The sequence below is a fragment of the Triturus cristatus genome, chromosome 6 (assembly GCF_964204655.1).
Source record: "Triturus cristatus chromosome 6, aTriCri1.1, whole genome shotgun sequence".
NCBI classification, from domain to species: domain Eukaryota; kingdom Metazoa; phylum Chordata; class Amphibia; order Caudata; family Salamandridae; genus Triturus; species Triturus cristatus.
In genome coordinates this window covers 792,255,842-792,279,962 of record NC_140589.1, presented here as the reverse complement: position 1 = coordinate 792,279,962, position 24,121 = coordinate 792,255,842, and the positions used below count along the sequence as shown (strand labels likewise).

At 41.6% G+C, this 24,121-nt stretch overlaps 1 protein-coding gene across 1 annotated transcript in view; it reads left to right on the top strand.

Moving 5' to 3' along the window:
- Nucleotides 1-24,121, top strand: part of LAMA4 (laminin subunit alpha 4) — a 466,993-nt gene that overhangs the window by 92,449 nt on the left and 350,423 nt on the right. Inside the window, exons 3-4 of the mRNA XM_085611379.1 lie at nucleotides 2,258-2,385; nucleotides 6,276-6,356. Coding sequence (XP_085467505.1) covers nucleotides 2,258-2,385; nucleotides 6,276-6,356 — 209 coding nt within the window. The remainder of the gene's footprint in view (nucleotides 1-2,257; nucleotides 2,386-6,275; nucleotides 6,357-24,121) is intronic.

Here is a 24,121-nt window from a genome sequence, read left to right as displayed (position 1 = left end):
CTCAGCAAAGATGCTTGTGCTGAATATGACAGCCATAAGAAAGGCCAAAGATTTGGAAAAATATTTCAGTGAGTCTAGATGGGGAACAACATCTCGTCTTTATTTAAATATTACACTCTACCTAGAATTCACCAGTCCAGACAGTGACTCCAACAGAACGTGTGATTGATTTTGCTTGCTATGACATGTTACACATTTCAGGGATATATGAGTAATGTTGGTGATACCTGGGTTCAATGTGAATGCTATTCTGAGAGAGATGTTTGTGAGGCCAAAACACCAAGGGCCAGATTTTGTAAGCCCTTGTGATGCCCTTTCATCATGCAAGATGACGCAATGCAACACAAGGACTTACGTGAGATTTACTAAGTCACGCAAAGCTACTTTGCGTGACTCTGCATGGCTTTGTAAATCCAGAATAACAGAAGGTAGCGCAAATCACTGCTTTATGCTACTCTGCATTGGGAAGGCATTCCATGGGTGGAGCATGGGTGTCCCCATGCACCTACCCATGGATTTTTGGGTATTACCATATTTACAAAGACTTGTATACCTGGAAAGGCGTCAAAATGGTATGCCTTCCCAACAGAGGTGTGACGAGGAGAAATGAAGTATTTTTTTTGTGAAGGAAGGTGTCCGTTTGTGCACAAATACAATCCTGCCTGTACCACAGGTACCTTTGCACCAGGGAGCAAGGATGCCTGTGTTGGTGCTAGGCTGCACTCAATGCACCAGTGCAGGGAGAGAGAGGGAATGTGTCATGTCTTAGTAGATAAGGCATACTCCTGTTCTCTCCCTGTCATGCAGCCCAGCAAGTTGCATTCTTTGTAAATCTGCCCCCAAGTCTTCCTGAAAGAAAATAATTGTTCGGTACATACAGAGAGTACACCATACATGTAATTACAGTGATTCTGGGCACATAATTTTACAGAATAAATTGATGGACAATATCACAGGTCAAGTTGTTTGACACATTACACAATGGTTTGGTAGGAAACGAGCATCTCTGAAAAACTGGAACGGCAACTATGAATCAGCGATGGGCTGGGTCACATACATCACATCGATGCATGTGCAGCTGTACAACAACATTTCTAAGCCAAGCAAATTCCACTAAATCTCGTGCAATATTTTACCAGCATCTCTACATGAGACTGGCAAGGTACAATTTTGCACAGTATGTCGGCTAGACTGAAAAGACTAAAAAGTAATTTCCGACCAGGTAATTCTGTGCAAATACCAATTTCACACCGGGTAGGCAATGCAAACGTCAGCAAAAAACTGAACCTACACAATTGCAATCAATATAATGTGAAAATGCAAGTATAAAATTATACCAGGGCCAGTTGCAGATGAGATAAGGCCCATTTCAAAATGGCATTTGGGCCCAGATTATGTCCAGTGTGAAGCACTAACCAAGTGCATGATTCCATTAAAGTTGACTTCAGTTTTGTATTGTTGAATTGACATAAATTTAATGGCAGTTTTATAGCCATTTTGAAATCTTCATGTGGCTGTATAGGTGGTATACATGAATGAATGAATGATAGGATTCGAGTAGGAACACACTACCTAGAAATCGTCTGACCCTGACTGTGTTGGGAAGCGACTCCTCAATATTCTGCCTGCCGTAAATGGAGAAGACCAGGCAGGCAGTCCCTGTAGTGAGGCGGTGAGAGAGAAAGTAGAAAGGAAGGAGGTAGGTATGGTAGAAGAGAGGCTCTGTGTCGGGCGAAGGACAAGTGCAGTGAAAGGTGAAAAGGGAATTGGAGTGAGGGGGGAAGAAAGAGATGCCATGTGAGGACAAAAGGCTTATGTCTGTGATCTTGCCTCACTGTCAGTAGAACCCTGATTTCAGTGTCTCCTTGTTCCATGCTTACTTTACTCCAAGAAATGTCTTTTATTATGATAATATGAACTGAGAGAATACTAGTATCAGTAAATGTTGGGGCATTTCATAACAGGACTTTGCTTAGTTCAAAGATTATTTATGATACAATGATATTGTACCAAATGTGGGTTCTTTGTAAGCTGCTGAAGACATTTTGCATGCAATTAATGCACTATCATAACCATGATTCAATGCTTCATCTGCCAATAATATGTGCTGCCAAATTCATCGTGAAAGCTAAACAAAAGACACATTTAAAAAATAAAAAAAAATAAAAAAAATTAGGGCAGTAAAGATGCTACAGTGCATGCAATGTGAAGTCTCTCCTTATTCCACTCCATATTGGTTTTATTTGTTTTCCATTAGGAGTGCCAAAGGAACACGACTGGAAAGCGCTGTGAGCGATGCCTGGATGGTCACATCGCTGAAGTCGTGAGAGGAGTGCCCAGGTCCTGCGCACCATGCCCCTGCCCCTTGCCAGTCGGATCCAACAAGTATGACAATTTAATTTAGAAAAAATACCTCATTTGTACGAAATTTGTGTTTCTAATTTTCTAAAATGCGTGCATGTAAGGAACGGGAGAGAGAATTCGGAGAGACATTTATTGGCAAAGGAGATGGTTTAATGAGGTCCTGTTTCTGAGTGGACAAGATGGAGTAAGATTTTTACGCATCCAGTACATTCTGACGTCACAGCTTGTGGCATTTGAAGAGTGCAGTAAAATAATTCAACGCCGACTTTTCATGAGAAATGACCTTCAAAATGTAGTCTTTTCTGAACCTATGTCCGTCCCCATCTGTGGGAAATCCCTCTTTTTTCACCTGGTACATTTCAGCGTGTGACGTGGGGGAATTTGCAAGGGATGCGTTGTTTACCACACAATTCACAGTTCGGTTTCCTGTACAATCAAATGAGTATAGCGTATATAATTAAACAGACCACTGGGAATCATGGCCTGCGTGCTTTCTATTCACATCTGCAATGTGCTCTGCTGGAAGATGCTGTGTTTCTATTGAGAAAAAGCCAAATTTTAAAAACAAATTATTCCATCAGAAAAGCTCTTGACTAGGCTAACTCAATCAGCTTGCTCAGTCACAAGTCACTGTCGCAAACTCTCTCTTGTCTTCAAATGTATATCAGTGTTGTCTCCATTCTTGTGTTTTTAGTTTTACAGTTCAACATCAGTTGGGAATATGTCGTCAAACGGTGGAGCACCGCTAGTGCTGGGCAATGATTCTATTCTCAAAAAACTACGTCCACAATTTGCATGTGTGATATCATAATATTTAGAACTTCTACCTCAGGTTAATGTTTTTTATGCACTATTATTGTATGATGTAGCCACAAAATGAAATCTTTTTGCAGCATTAATCAGCATAAATAGTGGGAAAATCTCCACCAGCCGGTGAAAGAGCTGTACTCTTATGAATTATGGAAGGTACAACTGGAATTTTAAAAATAATTTAAATAAACGTGTTGTATATACAATTCTATATATTGGTTGTGTCTCCAAGTAAGACTTTGTGAATATAGTTCCATTGGACAAGCAAAAAATGCAGTGTAAGAAAGAAAGATGCAATGAGTGAGAACTAAAAAAAATGTAATGGGGTAGTGACAGTAAAAGTATGACGTGTGAGCACAGTTAGTGCAAGCACACCCTACTTTTTGTGGTGCTTAAAAATGTTCCCCAGTCAATTACTTGGGAGACAACTTGTGTGTTGAACCTTGAACCTGTCTTTGCATAGACATGGAGCCTACTGCGAGAAAGGAAATCACCCCCCTCCCCCCCTCCCCCCCCAGTAGCCGTTTGGATTATTTAAATACAGTATTAGCCAGGGTTCCGTGGGCCCCTCACGCCCCTGGCCCAGTGCTACTGGTGAACATGTTAAAAATTAAATTGCGATGCAGTGTTGCCCCAGAGCTTTTAAAGTGCTGAGTGCGGGGAACACCGGGAAGTTTGCGTTAGAGCCCCAATAAGTTACTAGGGCTGAAGTATTTTCAAATTGATTGCACACCCTACGGCATCGGTGAGATTAGTCCAGGTAACTGCAGCGAGGTCTTATGAATGAGTTTTTAATTGCACCTTGTTGGGAATCGGTTGAGATTTGCATTAGGGTTTGTCATTCTATATATGCATACCTCTTTATTGACTTATAGCATCATTGTCAACTGTCTCTTGGTCAATAAGTAGCTCTCAGGAATTTCCAGTTTTTTTGGACAACAGCAATATGAGGTTAGCTTGGCGGTGTAATATCAAATAAACAGGTCGGTGGTATATGTGGAGAAGAGAAAATAAACCACCAACGTCTATCTTGTTGGCATTCAATGCAGCTGTACACCCTAAAAGTAACAACCAGTCAGATACGTGTGAAAACTATGAATGAATGAGTGTAGTAAACATGTTTTAAAAATGTTTAGGAAGGAATGCATTCATGAAGTTCTCAGGGTCCACCTGGATGTTAACAGCATCTTGTACCACGAAAACCTACTCCTTGTACATCAGGAATTGATTCGATGATAACAATGGCACAATGTAAGCAAAGATTGGTGTTTTCGGCCCTGATTCCGAGTTTGTCAGAATAGGAGATGCTATTTATCATACTTAACAAATAACGATACCTTGAGGTATGTTCTTTCTCGAGTTCAATCAAAAGTGACTGCTCTGAATTTTTGGGGAATAACGTGGATTTAGGTGCTTAACTACATGGTACTGTAAATACTGTATACTTTTCCTCTATTAATCTCCAGCAGGTTTGAGCTTCCGAAATGTAAAGAAAGTTGAGGTATTCCAGAATTTCAGCCTCTGTGCAAACAGGTTTGCACTGAAGTCGTAACACACCACCCTACCCGTAATCAGGGCCTTAGCGGCATATTATCAAGGACAGCGTTAAAAATTATCGCCGGTTTAGCGGCAGAAAAGTGGCAATAATGGGCTTGATGATATGCCCTAGAGAATTCCAATAGAAGTCCATGTTCTGGTGTGAGCATGGGCTTCTATTGGAATTCTCCAGGGCATATTATCAAGCCCATTATCGCCGCTTTAGCGGCAGTTCTCTGCTGCTAAACCAGCGATAATTGTAACGCCGTCCTTGATAATATGCCCCTATGTCTTTTTAATCATGTGGCCAGTGGCAACTATGGAGAGTGTTGGGCAAATGGGTGCATGCACACGGTCAGTGGTGTAGCAAGAGGGGGCGGCAGCGACCTCCCCCCAAACTCCCCTGCTCTTCCATGCGTCTGCCTCGGGGAAGCAATCGCAGGAATTTTGCCAGCACCCTCCCCTGCTCTTATGCCTGCCAAGGGTGGCAAACTCTGGAACCACCACGGGCGGCAAAGTGGCTAGCTACACCGCTCCACATGGTAAATCCAAGGTGCCTAAATTAGAAATAAAAACAAATTAAAATTCACTTACCTTGCTCTTGCTAGCTGCACGACATGTCCTGCTTGCTCTGGTGTTCTTCTTCTCTCCTCTTCAGGCTCCAGCGTGGTCCCCAGCCAACTCCCTCAACCAATCCTAGCTCTGCTGTCATGCTGTTAACCACCATAAGAGAAGCACCAGGATTGAGGGAGGGGCCTCCCTCAGCACTCTCAAAGGCACTGGAGGCCTGTGCTTGCTCTCAACCCAGGTGTCTAATACTGCTGGTTTAGAGAGGTTTAAAGTGGCCATGTCTAGCTGACCGTCACAAGACACCTCGCCAAAGTGACCTGCCCACTTTAAACATCAAGTGAGCAGGCCATTTCCTGCTGCTGCCACTCATCAGCAATGGTCACACCCGCCCCAACACTCGGTTCGTATTGGTGAAAAATATAATGGTATTAAATTAACTTAATTACATTTTATTTTTCATCTCTGGGGCTTTTCTGGGAGCATTTTAGTAGTGGCGTGAGCCTCCGCTGCTCTAATGGAGGAGGCGCTCTTGCATGTGGCTTGCAAAAGGATAGGATGGGGCACCTTACCAGTGACATTTTAGGTGCTGTGGGTATTTATAGACTATTGGAAACAAGATTATAATTGGATGACTCCTTGAAGGTCATTAAAGGGACAAATAACGACTGTCTGGCACCCACCTTCGCCCCAATTAAGTGCTGTCAATAGTTGTATATAGCTCAATATACTCACCCATACAACATATTTATTCAAATATTCGACTACAGTAGATTCAGCCATGCAATCAGGTATATCGTGTTTGAACAACCAATACTGGCTTTACAAATACTCTACCTTGCTCATTGATTTGTTTAATTTCCAGTTTATCTACACAATATGAATAGTTCATTTTTTAACTATTTTTAAAATGCATATTTACTTTGCATATGCCATAAACGTGGCAGTGAATACTCTGTAAGCATCTGATAACATTCTGAATTTCAATATCATTTTAGCTTTGCTGTCTCATGTAATCGAAAAAGCGGTACTGTGCGCTGCATTTGCAAAGGAAATTACGCTGGACCCAACTGTGAAAGGTAAGTGGATTTAATTTAGCAAAAGCATCAATTTAGTTATATGTATTATTTTATGTCACGATCAGTTAGCTGATTCAATACTACCAAAGATATTATGTATAAATTGAATTCATTTAATTAAATTATTTTGTAAAATTTAGAAAATCCTTAAAAAGGGAGATTCTCCAATAAGATTCAGCAGAAAAAAACAAAGATAAGGTTTTCTCTCTATGATAACGTTTTGCCTACATGCTTCCATAATGTATGAGATCAATTTACTGATTTGTACATTAATTGTTATTTTTACCTTTTTATTCTATTTCATCTACACGTCTTGTATTTTGGTCACTTTAGAAACAACAAACAAAACAAAATGGATATATAATGAGGAACCTGAAGGGGTTGTTATGCTCTCTATACATTAAATAATATAGTATAGTCAATGCACTCTTGTGACACGATTTCACAGATCAAGTTGATCAAGCAGTCCTGGGTGAACCTCTACAGTACTTGATGTAGGATGGCTTTCAAAGCAAATGTGAGGAACATGCAAAAGTAAGAGACATTTGTGATAATGTTTTCATTCAGACCAGCATTGTGGAAGAGCAGTGTTCCAAAAACGATAAAAATAAGGGGACTGTTTGGGAATTTTTGGATAAATGATCCAAAATTTAAGGGCCTGATTTAGAGTTTGTACAGTATAGAATTGGTCCCAGTAGAACAATTCTTAGCAAAACACACAGTTGGAAACACAGTAAGCCTAAATACACTAATACGTTGTAAATGTTAATTCCAATGTAATTTAATCACATTGAACAGAGCAAATGCTTATGAGTCAGTGAATAAATCAAAGAATATGCCAAAAACAAGTGCCCCGCATGGGGGGAAAGGAAACTAGGGGAAGAGGTATTGTGAGGGTTGAAAAAGTGTAAAGGAAAGATAGTGACATTATACTCATCACACAATTATTTACATTGAAGAACGGCTTATCTATAAGCCTCACAATTAAAAGGATGAAGAATGCATAGCCATGATTGAAAGTACACTATCACAGTGAAAAATCGCTGTTGCTCAAACTAGCATGTGACAATTACAAAGTCGACGTTTTAACCAACGGATAAATGTAGGTTGCTTAATCCCTTACGGTGGGGTCTTCCTCAGGACTGTGAAGAAGGGGGGAAAGGGGCACCATGAACCATCCCTGACTGTAGGTGGTACCGTAGTGGTTGGGCCTGTAGGCTCCAAAGGCGAAGAGCGGATATATGGCACTTGAAATAAATTAATAGAGAAGCTGTCCCTTTAGATCGGCCATTATGCCAAAAAAGTAGTTAAATCACTTGGACTGTAAAGGTCCAATCAGTTGTTGTACCTCCAGCCATCAAAATGCCACCTCTCGCATGTCCCTTCATGCGAGACTGAGGCATTTTGATGGATGGAGGTAAAAGCACCTAGCGGGCTTTACGAGTGTTGTGACCCAGAACAAACAGAGATTCATCTACAACAGCTGATTGGAACTTTACAGTCCAGTCCTGAGGAAGACCCCACAGTAAGGGATTAAGCAACCTACATTTATCCGTTGGTTAAAACGTCGACTTTGTAATTGTCACATGCCAGTTTGAGCAACAGCTATTTTTTACTGTCATAGTGCACTTCCAATCATGGCTATGCATTCTTCATCCTTTTAATTGTGAGGCTTATGGATAAGCCGTTCTTCAATGTAAATAATTGTGTGATGAGCATAATCTCACTATCTTTCCTTTACACTTTTTCAACCCTCACTTGATGCACAATACCTCTTCCTCCTAGTTTCCTTTCCCCCATGTGGGGCACTTGTTTTTGGCATATTCTTTGATTTATTCGCTGACTCATAAGCATTTGCTATGTTCAATGTGATTAAATAACATTGGACTTAACATTTACAACAAATTAGTGTATTTATGCTTACTGTGTTTCCAACTGTGTGTTTTGCTAAGAATTGTTCTACTGGGACCAATTCTTTACTGTACTGTCTCATACCCAGTTCCCAGTGGCTTGTTTGGGTTTACCCTTTCCTTGTAACTACCCCTGATTTAGAGTTTGGCAGAAATGTTACTCCATCACAAAGGTGACAGATACCCTGTCTGCTTTTAGTACAAGTGATAGGGTATAATGCACTTCTAGTAAGGCTGACGAGTTATCTGTCACATTAGTGATGGAATAACCCATCTAGCAAATCCTTAATCAGCTTCTACGAGTGTAATACATCACATATTTTCTAAAATATCAGATGCCTTTCAAAATATAAACGTAACACTCTCAGAAACGTCAAATGCAAACACAATACTCAAAGAAATCACAACGTAATGTATAACAATACAAACATCTCAAAATGTATCACTTGAGACGCCAACCGAATCTAAAAATCTTGTGAAATGGCAGTCCCTAGACACTCCATATCAGTTACTGCAGTGAAATGTAGATATAGATACAAAAGCAACTGCCTACAGGGAGCATTTCCATTTACTTTCTTCTTGAAATATAACTTTTTTTACTACTATGTTCTCCAGCAATGTGCCATTTAGAAGACACTTACGGTACTCTGCCTGTCTATCTTTTTTAATGCATTGCTTAAGAAAGGTGCCACATTGTTCCTAAAATACATTTTATCGTTGCTGATCAATGTTAAACTCCTCTGCAGACCTCTGCTCCTTCCAACTTATGCAATGCTGCTGTGGAGCACCAGCTCATTGATTGTGGTAATCAGATCATGCAATTCCAGACATTTCGTATCTATGCAAGCAACTACTTTGCCTGGAAATATTCGTTCCAATTCATTAAATACTCACAGAAGTAGTACTAGCCCCTGTCCAATTGCTATTTTATTCCCACACTGTAAGAATTATGAAATGTGGCACATGTACACCTTGCTATGGATTTTCTTGCATTTACAAATTCATAGCACAGATCAATGTAGGACCATGATGCAGTGGCCAATCATTCCAACAGCTGTCTTGGTAGCGTTTGCTGTGTTCCCATTACGTGAGATCGTTTTTTGCCCCACATTTGTTCTTGTACTCAGGGATATGGTGGCTATAACAGTGAATGTTTCTAGGCCCGTACTGTGCATGATATCTGTGGGAGACTCCCACATTACCACCAGACTGTTGTCGCCTAGATATTGCTAGAAAGAGTGATCTGCTTATATATATGAATGCTGTTTGGAGTAACTGAAGATGTGTGTGGAATGTGATTGTGTGAGTGAGTACGTGCACACACGTGTGTGTGTGTGTGTGAGAGAGAGAGAGAGAGAGAGAAAGAGACAAAGAGAGAGAATAGGGGTACCTGCTGTGATCAAACATTTGCCAGAGTAGGAATTCTGTCACTCCGAATTCATATAGGTAACACTTATCCTTATTTTCTCAAACACTTGCAAATTTCCCCCAGTATTGGAAACAGGGCATCTGGGTCGTCCCCTTTTGCAAACCAGTAGTGGGTTGGGTTTTGTTAAAGAATAATTTGTTGAGACTAATTTAACTGTTTTGACTTCTCTTGTGAGTGAATCTCTCCAGTGGTGCCGAGCATCTAGAAAATATGCCCATTAGTGATTTCACTCAAAGCTCATTGTCCCTCAAGGGGTGGTGGAAATTTGTGCAGATGATAGGTTATTGCATTTTCTATCTCTAATATACCAGGTTGGAATATATATATTTGAAAAATAAAAAAATTGTTTTGTGAATTAATCTCTGTGGTGAACGTCTTCTAGTCACTGGTGAGTTCCCTGGTTTTCTGACCATTTCATTATAATAAGGTGAAGGGCCGCATTAGATTTCTGATAGTATTTTCAGAATCCCCCTGTCAGGGGATGACTTTAGGACATATCCTAAACACAATACCAACATTTAAATAATCCCCCATCGACTCTGCAGTTTCTTGTTTCCTCTTTTTTTTCAAGGGTAGTGTCACAGTAAAATAAAGGGATGACACCTGGAGTAAAGTTGGCGCACACAAAACAATAAACTGCAATAAAAAAAACATTGTATGAAATAATGCCATTTGCATTATAGTTGGTGAAGATGTGAGGCTGAATGCCATTCATGACTAACAAGATGAGAAGTCCTTAACTCAACGGAGTAGGGTCGGAGTGTGACAGGGCTGGTGTGGAGATGTAGTGCTGTACCTGGAGTTGACTAACACATGGATTATGCTGAATGGAAGTAGAGTATAGTTTTAGGAAATAGATGTGGTAAGTGAGCACATGTGGATTATGTTAAACTAAAGGACATTTGGAGGACATTGTACTAGAGTGGTAGCGGTAGAGGTGATGATACAAATCTGTGATACAAGATTTATAGGAAGGAAAAAATTGCAAAACAAAGGGCACCGTGGTGTCTGTTGCAATAGTGGGGTTAGGAAAGAGTAACTGTGATGATCAGCTCAATCCTTTGAAATGTGATAAAGAAGAGGAGGATCCCACTCAGGAACGTTTAGTCGGTGCAAATTGAATTTGGTGTTTGTTTTCATTTGTAACATATAGATTGTACAGCTGATGTGTAGGGGCATGGGTGTACCCATGGATAGTGGCTACTTGTATGAAAGTGAATTGTGCAAGTCTCAGAGATATTCTGATTAAAGGGAAATGTAATTATCTAAACAATGCTATTGGAAATCCTTTTATAATATCTGCTGGATTTCTGTACCTTTAGTTTATACATCACACGTGTGGTGCAGTATTTATTCAAAGAATAATTTAATAACTCAATTAACTTTTTAAATAGTAGGATTGTTTTTACATGTTCATAGAAAGAAGAAAATATTATTTGAATGCAAATGAAGATACTTGTGCTGTTTTCTAATAAATGTAAGAGCTATTTAGGTTTATAGTTGAACTGAAAGTCTAGTAATATTTAAAACAAAATTCTTTAAAAAATTTAGGAAACAAACTCAGTAGCACAAACTATGCCTCTTAGAACATATTTAAATATTATTGAAATTATGAATAATTTATATAGCGCATATTTTCAGCCATAGATTCATGGGTGATACTTAACTATTTAGGGTTCAGTTTGTTTCTCATAGCTTCAGGTTTTGTTTTTTATTAAATTCTTTTTATTGATTTTCCACAAATTGCAAACTTGGTTACAGTGCAGGATAGGGTATGATCCATTAAAGGTAAATACAAGTCAAATAGCAGGCATCTGTATACAAGGTTAACATTACGTACAAGGCATCTGTATTGCAGGGAGCAGAAAGCATACATATTAAGGTTACAAAAACCTGCTGTGTCCCAGCTGTCCCATGTGTACCCTCTTCTCTCCCATCCAATTCAGGAGTGTGTTGTGCCAGTGTTGAAGTGCCACCAGTGTCCCGCGATTCTCGCAGATAGGAATGGAATGGTTGCCATATGTCAAGGGGCTTAGCAGTGGGTGGTTGTAACTGAATATAAGTGTCTGTTAGTTTTGCAATATGTCATAATATGCAGCCAGGAGCGAACTGTAGGCGTGCGTTTACTACCTCAATTAATAGCCACTTCGCGTTTGGCGATAAGCAGTGCAATGGTGACAAACTGTCATTTGGGTTTGGGGAGGTCATGTGTGTACCCAAGCAACGTCATAAATGGCGTGGGTGTAATCACCATTCCTATCATTCGGGAAATTTCCCCAAATATTGTTGTCCAGTATCCTATTATTTTAGCACATGTCCATGTAATGTGTGCAAAGTCCGCATCAGGGAGTGGCATTTTGGGCAGGAATGTGATCGAGATGGGTCTATTCGATGTAGTGCGCTAGGTGTCTTATAAGCCCTCCAAAGAAATTTTAAGTGCAGCAGCTCATGGCAGTGGCTGGGAGAGACTCAGCATATTTGGGTGCAGCACCAACCCCATTGTACATCCGTAATAGCACGTCCGAGGTCCCGCTCCCAAGCAGCGCGAACCCCAGCTTCCCGGGACAGCAACAGAGCCACCGTAGCTCTATACATTCTGGCCATAAGGTGCGTCCCACCCCAGCCTTGATAATGCCTGTCAGGATTGGGAATTCAGGGGGTTCTAATGGATAGCTGAAAACATGAGCTCTCAGAGCTCTCTGAAGTCTCTGTAGGACAAAGTGGTCCATGAATGTAACCTCGGAAATCTTCAGTTAGAGGTTTATGGTGGCACTAATGCAGTGAATGCCATCATGACTGAAATTAAGATGATCTTGGTAATTTAAAAAAGCCTTAAGAACATAATCTTATCATTGGCTGAAACCGCTTTTTCGAAGATGGAGAGTTTTTCTGTAGCACACAACTGAGGACGAGGCCACGAATGTGTAAGCACATTTAGCAAACCGAGTGGAACATTGGGAGCTGGCAAGCAAATCAACGGTCTCCATTTGCTGGCTATATGTACAGTTATAAACCTGAAAAGGAAGCATTGAGTGGCTGGTCAGACCCTAACATGTCTCTAGTTTACTGTGGCCAAATTGTGAGTGCTGAAGAAGCATAAGCAGTTGATCACCTGAATATTTGGGTGAAAAAATGGTTCTGTCCTCCTACAATCTCCTTCAGACTCTTCTGTTGCAGCTGCTGGTTCACACGTGACTGTCTGGACTCCTCTCCTTGCTATTAGCAAGTGTGAAGTCATACCAGCAAAAACATAAACAAACTTGTTCTATATTTCTTATTGCTTTCATCTTGCTTACACAAGTACATGGGCAGCAATAACCAGCTGTTAGTGCTGCAGGTGCAGACAATACCACTTAATTAGATGCTTTGTTCTGAGAGGATCTAGAAACAATTTAATATTTCATTCTTCTAATATCCTTTATTCGTTTACTGGATAAGAGCATCTAATGTTTGAGGCGTTGCCTATCTTTCAAGCATTACTTATTTGCTGATTTGCTATCTGTGTAAAGATTGTTTCTTTTTAACATGAGAGTTCATCCCCTTATTGTGCATCTCAAATTGGGATCTCTTATGAGTTTTGGTTTGGGAGAAATATGACTAGGTGATCCTTTAGGTGATTATTGTCAAATTCATGCTCAGATCATCCACTTAGAAATTCACAATTTACCATAATTCTTCCTCAGTAGAGAGAGGGGGAACCCTTAGTCTACAACTTCCAGTAGCTGGGCCCTTAAATATATGTACAGAGGTTGCTTGTGTTGTGTTCCAGTTGGTTTTAGAAGATTTCCTGTTTCTGTGAAGTTTCCTTTTACATTCATGCAAATAAGGTATTTTAGCTAATATTCCATGAGTTTTGAATGAGAATTGAAGAAAGTGTCTATTGATGAATAATACTTTATAGAATTCTCAGTATCTATTGTGTGCTGCCCTGCACATGCCTGCTTACAATAGCAGAGTGATCTGTCCCAGATATGACACCATCATGGTTACCCTGAGGGGCCGCGCTGAAATAAGAAAATGGCCGCCAAGTAATTCCCATTGTTTCTCATGTGACTGGTAGAAGTAATCAGCAGTGGCAAAGATAAAATGACTGCACCACTAAATGAAGCCTAATACTGAGCACACTGACATAGTGAGCACTGATTAAGAGAGCATCTTCAGGTACTTCATACATGCCACCAACGAAGTAAAGAGCTAAACTAGTCATAAGAAAAAAGAAAGGATGCCTCTTTAGTAGCAAGGAGGTAGGGTGAGGTAATTCAGCACCAAAATACGAGACCAACACAGTGAAAACATAACACTGAAACAAATGTTTATACTGATCCTCCCATATCAAAAATATTTAGGGGGTATTCGCAAAGGCATTTTGACGTACGTAAAGAAGCGCTCCTTCAGTATTGTTTCATATACTCTCAGGTAGCCTTGTAAAATGGCTGCAAAACATCTAGAATGGGAAAAAAATTGAATAGTTGGGGAATGGTCAAATGGCATTAGCACAAATAGAAAGGACTGTGCCCTCCTTGCATTTTCAACAGTAGGAAATTGGATATTTGAGCAATGCACTCATATAATAAAAAACCTGCAGTTTTACATCAAACACATTCTATCCACGTCTCTTGTTTTTTTGCGTGCATGCAAACTTGAAAGCTAAGCATGAAGAGTTGCATTTCAAAGAACACTACAAATAAAGCAATTCAGCTGAGGAAATAAGGCATGTGAAATGTATGTGTATGGTTGTTTAGTGATCCTGGCAGTAGATACAAATCATATTTAAAAATCATGCGCTCTGTGGGCGGTGAAAGAGTTAATTTAGGCTCAACCTATTTTGAGGCGGATTGTTTACATCCTGTTATTCTTCAAAAATGTCAGGCTCATAAACACAAGCAAATGGAGACAATTAAAAGGCTAGTGAGCTTGGCAGTGTCTATGGAAATGTCATGTTAAATGTAGCTTTGTATGCGGAACAGCTGTCACTTTTTCTATACAAAGTAGAATCGCGTTTGATCCTTTGTATGGGCATCTTAACAAAGCTCTGTTTTTTGGTGTCTGTTTATAAGAAAAGCAATGGAACCAGAGACAAGATGGACTGTGAGCTAGTCTCAGAAACACCAACCTAAAATAATTAGTGGCTGTATTAAAACTAAAGGTCCTAATTCATGAAGTTGTTTGTAAACATATGTTTAGCTAAACTATGCATAAACTGGAGTGTTAGGGTTCGAATCTCAAAGCTTTGTCTATGGGTAGTTGTGTTGTATGATTTATAGGTGCTTAATTTAAGATTTTGCGAATCACAAGGTTTGCAACTGCAAACGGGCTTTGTAGCTCAGACTATTAGTTCTCAATGCTTTAGTTTGAGCATTGGTATTTCTCAGATGCCTCACTTCGGAGGTTATTCCAGTTCAAGAGGGCACAAGTGTAGTGTGATGGTCTCATCAGGGGGTGGTTCAAACCCAATTTTGAGAAGTATGGTCAATGCTCAACACCTCATTAGGGGACTCATGAATCAAGCGATGTTATGGCCGAAAAGGTCAAACTTGAGCCTTTGTGTTCGCAAAATTGATTTTTTTTAAAGTACCAAACTCATATTGCGAGTCGCTAACATGTAACCGAATCACAATTAGGGTTTTAGAATAAAGGAAGAATCAGGATTTGGAAGGGGAGTGTAAACAGTGCCCCTTTCAAATACAGACTCTTTAGCTTTTGTATTAATTTTTTGCTGGTTGCAAACATTGACTTTTTGCCATCAAATCAAAAAGGGTGGTACCCATTTGCAAATGGGAAGACGTCCCCATGGGGCAGCTTCACTTTTGTGAATGTTAACAATATATTTTTTTACAAGCAGGCAGGACCACGGCCTGCTCCAAAAAAAATGGTTAGAAAAGTATTCACTTTCTTTAGGTCTCGCCTGGCGTAGGCTGCGCGCATGCGCAGTCTCGCTGGCGAGATTTAGTCTTTACAGGGTATTTTCTGTAAGGGGCTTAAGCCCCGCCCCTCTGTTCCATTGACCGGCGTCACCGTTTATGCTAAACAGTGGCCAGCCATTGGAACAGAGGTGTCGATGACGTTTTTGCTTGGCTTTTCGAGCCGACCCATTTGGACGGACTCGCTTGCTTTGCGTTGGTCGCAAAAGGTTTCTTATCTTTATGGGGCCAATCACATGGCTCCATAAAGACAAGAAACCTTTTGGCAGGCGAGGCCGTCCAAGTGGCTCGGCAGAAAAAGCCGAGCAAATACGTCATGGTGTGCGCTTGTGTTTTTTTCCCCTTATTTCACTCACCACGCGAGTAAACCTCCCATCAGACATAAAACGATGATCAAGCAGAGATCTTGGAAGTATACAGGACGGCCAGATCACAGCTCCTGCCAGGCCCTGCAGTCCGCGTGCCAACCCCTTGGACTGGACCACATCACAGGGCACCGCACACATCAAAGCCTGCCACCCCCCTCCCAGCCACACCATTTAGTAACAAACCACTTTGAAGCAGCGTGCATGTGTGCGGGGCTTGCATTTTGGAAACAAGGGCCCCAATGTGTCCCGTTTTTCGCTCGACCCCTCCACCCAGGCCTGACTGACACCTCCCCGCAGCCTCTCTCCCGCCAAGGTCTTCGCAGCCTCTCGGATGCTCTCGCGGCCTCGTTTGTTCCGACGGTGTCTCTTTGCAGGACCAAAGTGATAGGAACTGACAATATTTTATTGGTCCAAATAAAAGCGCAGAATGGATGAAGGGAGCGCGCCGCCTCTGATCATTAGGACAGGGCTTTGTTGGCACGGCCTCTCCAGGCCCGGAAAACAAAGGCGCCATTCAGGGGAGGACGAGCCACCGGCGCATCCTCTCTCTGCGCCCACCCGGCCCACCTCAGCCCTTTAATGAACTGCCAACTCTCCCATTCACTGCCCGCTCGTCCCGCTGCCACACGCCCCCCAGGCACGGCCGAGGCTGCATTAATGAATTCAAACAGTTGCTTTTCCGAAGCATGGGAAGCGCGCCCCGCCCTCCCCCGCCGCACTGTATATATACACGGGGCGGCCGGCCTTCCGTCTTCATCATTGTCCGACTGTCCATCTTCAGGGCGCGCGGAGGGCAGAGGAGAGACAGGCCTTCCAGGCGAGGACTGAGAGGACTGGAAGAGTGAGGGAGCGAGAGGACTCAGAAGTGAGGGAGCGAGAGGACTCAGAAGTGAGGGAGCGAGACGACTCAGGGAGCAGAGGACTCAGAAGTGAGGGAGCAAGATGACTCAGAACTGAGGGAGCAAGAAGACAAGAGCACTCAGAACAGAGTGAGCGAGAGTATAAGAGGACTCAGAACTGAGGGAGCGAGAGAGAAAGAGTACTCAGAACTGAGGGAGCGAGGGAGAAAGAGAACTCAGACCTGAGGGAGCGAGAGGACCCAGGACTGGGGGAGCAAAGGACTCAGAAGTGAGGGAACATGAAGACAGGAGAACACAAAAGTGAGGGAGCGAGAGGGCAAGAGGACTCCGAACTGAGGGAGCAAGAGGACCCAGGGCTGAGGGAGGGAGAGGACTCCGAATTGAGAATTGAGGGAACGTGCAGACATGAGGACTCAGAACTGAGGGTGTGACTGTACAAGAGGACTCAGAACTGAGGGAGCGACAGTACAAAGGACTCAGAACTGAGGGAGTGACAGTACAAGAGGACTCAGAACTGAGGGAGTGACAGTATAGGACTCAGACCTGAAGGAGTGATAGTACAAGAGGACTAACAACTGAGGGAGAGAAAGGACAAAAGGATTGGGGACTGAGGGAGCAAGAGGACTCAGAATTGAGAGAGCTAGAGGACAACAAAACGCAAAACTGGAGTCAAAGGTTTGCTGAGTCAGAGAGCAAGAAAATAAACTGAGGGAAAGAGAGAATGACAAGAGCGAGGACTGAGTTGAGGGGAAGAACAACAAGATAGATTGAGGGAACAAAACCAGACCAAGGTAAGGCAAAAGCACAAAAGGAAGTGAGAGAAGAATAAGCAAGAGGGAAGGCTTGATCTGGTGGTGAAATTGCCATTTGCAACACCAGGAGGTTTGTCTTCAAATAAGTTTCCTCCACTGGACCAAACAAACTGTGTGACCCTGAGCATACAACTTTATTGCAACATGTCAGGTGTCTCATCCACCAGTATACATCGCTGAACAATGGTATATTCCCAACATTGAGGAAAACTTAGTATAAAATAGGCATTTAATTGAACTAAAAGACGACAAAATAGAGGAAAGAGGCACAGGAAAAAAGGAGCAAGCAGTGGGGTCGCAAAGGGGAGAAAATAGCCACAAAGTGTAAAAGAAGCCAGAAGCGCACGAGCACAGCCAGCTGTTTCCGGTAAAGACTTCCGCCCCGCCAGAAGAGGATGAAGCCCTGGGGCTGGACTGTCCTCTGCCTCCTGCTGACCGCAGGAAGAAGCCACAGCGCCCCCATCGGCAAGGACCTGTACTACATGCCAGCCGGCACTCTAAGAGGTCAGTATGTCTCCATCCTACGCTGTACTGACGCGGGCCTTTTGCAGCAGGTACTTTCTTTGCGTCTACCATTTGGTGCTACCAGCCTCTTGATTTTATCATGGCTTAATTAGCACGAGGCTCGCGGGTTTGTAAGCCTTCATCATTTTAAAGCTGAAGGTCTCTTTTTGGAAGCTACAGACCAGTGCTTAACTTGTAAAAACAAAAAAAACGTAAGTGCCAGGGCTCTCTTCACGAGGCCATTGCAGCTTGCACTACTCGTTACCTCTGTCAGAGCTGCCAGTGACAGCACAAACACACTACTAATCATCGCATTCTTAAAAGTGTGACAATTCCAGGCCCCAAAGCTATAACAAGCATTTGCAATGCAATAGTTCTCGCATTTACGTTCGTTTGAGCTATTGACATTGCAAATAATAATGCCTTTTAAAAACATAAATAAAAGGCATTGTTATTTACAATGCCACTAGCTGAAACTCTCGTAACTGCGAGACCTACTGCATTGCAAATGCTTGTTTTTAAATGCATCCCGTTTTCCTTTTAGGAAATTAAAAGACATGGGAAATAAGCCATGCCCCTGATGTTAGACGCGTGACAGAGTCAATGTCTGCATAAGAAGAAGAATTATGTAAGGAATTTCTGCATAATTGAAAATATTCAAACCTTAAGACAGACCAATGTTTATCTTTTTGTCACAGTTATTTAGTATCTAAGAACTTTAAATTAATATATTTAACAGTCAAAATAATGTTGTACTGCAAACGTGCATGTATAAGGATACAATTATGAAACTCTATCCTGTATTGCAAAAGTCAAATCTTTACTGAGATAAGGTTATCTTTGGAAATTATTACCTCATTGATTTTTAAAGTTTCAAGGCTTTAAAATGTGACTATCTGGCATTTAAATCACTTGCGCTCTGAAGACATTTTTTGTGAATAGTGGACTCAGGCATATTACTTTCAGATCCTCAACATTTGTTTTTAAATACGTTTGAGGTAATTAAATAACATTTGCATTTATTGCTTATTATTAATTTATTTGTGTAGTTAAACATGGCTTCTACAGAAGCCAATTTCTCTTTTGTTTCATAATTACATATTATCTTACATCATGTTTCTGAGAAGAGGATTGCACTCAGAACTGAAGCAGTGCATTAAAATCTGTAAATTTAAACATGATAATAGTAGATGCTCATTGGAAACACTCATTGGTTTTAATATTTTGTTTGGTACTACATTTTAGCTCATATGTAATTACTGAGTACCGTTGTTATATTTACTATCATATCATTCAAAGTTTATTTTGTTTCAGCTCCTGCTAAAAATTGCAAATGTTACAAATAAATACAAATGTATTTGCAGCACTGGGTTTGTCAATTAATGTGATAGGGAAGTTGCAGACCTGTAGCATGGGCCGTTCCCATACAATTTGAGAGAAAAGAAATGAATATATAATTCAAAGTTTCATTTCAAACTTTTTGGCAGTGTAAAGGCCAAACGGGAGGTATTACTGTAAGTATGAAACTGCCAAAGGCCTATTACTAACTAAGCCAGCTGGAATGGAAGCCAGGACAGGAAGCAAAAATGTGATTTTCAGAGCTCCTTTGTATTCTGTTCGGAGACATAATTAATTTGATGTGGAGACAACATGTAAGGTACCTTTGATGTATTTGGAAACGTATCATTCCTCCTTGGGCACAAATGTGACCTTCATGTAAAATTGAGCATTAAGAGAAAGGGTTGGTTAATGCAGTTTCGTCCTTGTCACGCTATTAATTTTCCTTTGAAATGAGGGTGAACTCACTAATGAAACGTTCATTTGTTCTAGCAGTAGTGGTGCGTCAGTTCACTTTGCCAATTTTTGCTTCCGGCCAAAAACAATTCTTAAACTCGTAGTGCAGTACAAGGTGCCTTGTGGATGGAGCAGGAATTGGCTGAAATTAATCCCTGGCAATGTGAAAGGCACACTTGTAGCATCTGTAACCACTCAATGTTCAATAATGGCGATCAGTTAGAAATGGTATTCAGTTGTTCCAAGATCTTCATGCTCCTAGACCATGGGTGTGGTTCGTCTATGCGTTCTCTGGAGGTTCCACCCACTCTTGTAAGGTTATCCTCTAGAATCGCTGTTGATTATCTGTGCCTTGACGGTCTTAGATTGGAGGAAGAGCCTATATGTTGGGGCATGCTCCTTTTTTTGAGTGCAGTACTGCTAGTCTCCAAAGCCAGCCCTAAAATCTGACAAGTGTCAGTGTTTAGATCAGGCTGGTGTCATGATGTATGTATCCCATAGATTCCCTGATCAAAGGACCAGTACATCGAGAGAGGAGGCATGTATATTGCAGCAGGGCAAGTGAATTCCTTCTAAGCGCTTCCTGTCTAATGGAAATATTGCACAGGGTTGGAATAAGGCGTGTTTTCAAATTCCTTTTGTACAGGACAAGTGATATGCCTCACTGCAGATGTCTGTAGAAAATGGGTCCCTCACCTGCTAAACAGTGATGTGTTTCCAGTTACATTAAGTTATGGGGAAGTGAGCAAATTTGGCCAAGGCGCAAAAAAGGCTTTGAGGATATTTTATATTTCCACAGAGGCTTCTAGGGACTTTTTTAGGGATGCATTTGGAGGGGGCTCAAAAGGCTTGAACACAAATGTGAATGACTAATAAGAGGACTGCAAGATGCTGCTGTGTTTTTTTTATCCATGTCTCATTTAGTATAACAATGCCAACCAATATATGAGTAAATCTCCAATAAGTCCCCCTTCCTCGACCCCCATTATGCTGCTGCATCTTCCAATACTCACAGGGTACCAGTAGCGGCCTGTGGTGGGAGTGCTACCGGGTGCTGACGTGGGGTGGGGGGTAGTAAACTGCAGAATACGGCCGCACAGAGTTAAGTACACAAACAAATAAATAAAACAAATTTCGTTGCGCGCGCTGCATCGCATTTGGGGGTGGGAATGGGCAGTGAAAACTGCAAAATGCCACCTTGCCAAGGGGGGCATTGTTTATTTTATTTTCAAATACAAAATCCCTCTTTGGATGTAGGATGGCCCGACCCCCAAATATTAAATTGGGCCCGTAGATTGCCTACTGTTGACAATGCAAATCCCCTCTAATCGTATATCAACATACTATAGACTAACATCTGACCAACTTACTGAGTACCTGAGGTAAAAATAAATGGTCTTCCTATGTGACATATTTCTCGGACACTGGGAGTACCATAACCTCTGTTCCTACTCTCCACTACTAAAGGTCATATATTACATGACCTCTTGTTAATCTAATCTCTCCCTTCTCCTTGGATTAATCTCTTTGACATTTCTGTGACAAACACTGTCACTGCTATTGTAGAAATCACAGTAGGAGGGGACTGGTAATAGTACTTAGTAATTGCTTTGCATTAAACTTCCAACACATCCAGAACATTGATTTCCCAAAGCCATAAGGTTTAGAAAGGTCTGGCATCCAAAACCATGTACTTTTTGCCCCCATGGTGATTACCTCTACCTTTCCCTCAGAAGACAAAAATCCATTGTCAAAGAACTATACTAGTAGCATATAACAACAAGTCCCCTCATCTCATCATCTCAGCAGGGGCGTAACACAGGCTCCCGCATCCCCCGCGGTGCGGGGGGCCCCAAGCTCTAGGGGACCCCCTCCACACAGTACTCCGTCCAGAGAGCTCCTGATTGAGCTCTGAGGGGGCCCCTCCATTTACCTTGCAGGGGGACCCCCTCAAGTTTCGTTACGCCACTGCATCTCAGCCTTTAAATAAAAAAAATTGGCCAGAGATGATTATTTCAACAAAGACCAATGCATTGAAAAACAGAGGTCAGGGTTTTAAAAAGGCCAGCCGACAATGCTTCTCACTCACTGACTGATACTCCGGTCCTGCCTTATCCCTGCCAAACATCATGCTATTACCAACCTATATTTTCAGTTGAAACTAAACAACTGTTCGTAAATAATTTCTAGAGCATTCTTCTTGATGATAGACATGCCTCAAAGCAGCAGAAATATAATGTAACCTCCTATGTGACTTCAATTCCCTTTGTTCAACATTTTGCTGTCAGAGAGCTTTTTTCTCTCAATGTAAAACATGCAAGATAACAATGTGCATAAAAATTCTAACCTTATTCAGGTTTCTATAAGTAACTATCAACCCATCACTAAGCAGCCAGACAGGGACTTGGAATAGTATGTTGCTTCGCACCTATCTTTTTAAAAATGTCCTAAAGTAATTATAATCTGTTCAGCAATTGAAACTCTAGTTACAAATTCATTCACTTACCAACCATTTAAGCTCAATATTTAAAAATTAATTAGAAAATAAATAATAACATTTACACTTGACGCCCTCATTTTAACTGCATCGGGGGTGCCCGAAGTGATGTTATGTTATGTTACGGAATTTTTTAAGCGCAGCTGTTCCCATAGGTGTCCTGGCGCTTGTTACCTATCCATTTGGCTGAGCGGCAGATGAAAGATTATATGTCAAAAAGCCAGGTCTTCAGACCCCTCCTAAAGTCTAGAAGATCTGTGGCATTCCTCAAGTGAAATGGGAGGTCATTCCAGGCTTTGGCTGCCCCGAAGAGGAAGCCTCGGCCTCCCCAAGTCGCCTTTTTTATAACTGGAACTGGAACCCATCTGGCCCCAAGGGAATGCATATTTCTTTTTAGTATATACCACTTAAATTGTTGTTGTAGGTACTTGGATCCTATTCCATGAAGTGCCTTTAATACGGTACACAACGATTTAAAACGGACCCGATTCCTTACCGGGAGCCAGTGCAGTTTTTTGATTCCCTTGACAATTGAACCATACTTTGGCGTACCTGTAAGTAACCTGGCCGCTGCATTTTTCAGCCTTTGAAGTTTATTCATAAGACGTTCCTGGAGGTTCAGATATAGACCGTTACATTAATGCAGTCTGGATAAGACTAGCATGGTAACCACTGTTTGCCGACTGTCAGATGGTAGATATGGTAGTATTTTTTTCACAGTTTTGAGTACATACGCTGTGGAAGAAGAGACTGCATTGACTTGATCGCCGAAGGTCAGTCTATCATCCACAATTACTCCCAGGTTTCACACTCTTTTTATAGGAGTAGGAAGAGAGCCCATGGAAGACGGTCACCAGTTTGGATTCCAAAAATTGGTGTCATTTCCAAAGAATATCATCTCCGTCTTGCCTGAATTGAGCTTTAGGCAATTTTTCGCCAACCAGCTGCCTACCGATAACATACAATCCTGGAAACGTTTCTCAAGGCCCCTCTCCTGACCTGGAAGCAGAGACACCACAATTTGGGTGTCATCCGTGTAGGAGGTGAGACCAAAGCCAAACGCACTAATGATCGGAGGCAAGGAAGAAACATATACATTAAATAATGTTGGGCTCAACGAAGACCCCTGCGGAACTCCACAGGGCAACTTGAAAGGCTTTGGTGGTAATCATCCATGGATACAATTTGTACCCTGTCTGTTAGGAATGATTGGAAAAGTTTCCAGATTTTCTCCTGAATCCCACATGTCCTTAAACGGTCCATCAAGAGATCATGATGGACCGTATCAAAGGCTGCAGACAGATCTAGTAGTATCAAGGCGGCCTTCCCACCTTGATCCACAGCTCTCCTATTCTCTTCAGTAGCCTTAATGAGAGCTGACTCCGTGGTATGGCCCTCCCTAAAGCCAAATTGGGTAGGGTCCAGGGCTTGGGTCTGATCATTTTACATCCAAAATTACCGACACAACAAGTATCTGTATTGTCTGGGTATGGAACTTCCAATTAATTCTGATAAGTACCTAATGGAATTATAAATTACTGGGGAAATTGGTGTTACTATACTAATTTCGGCTGTCAATCCCCAAATCCTGGATATTTTTTTGGAGGGCAAATTCTGCCAGGGTTGACCTGGTGTATGTATCCTCCTTGGAAACACCCGCAGTAAATCTA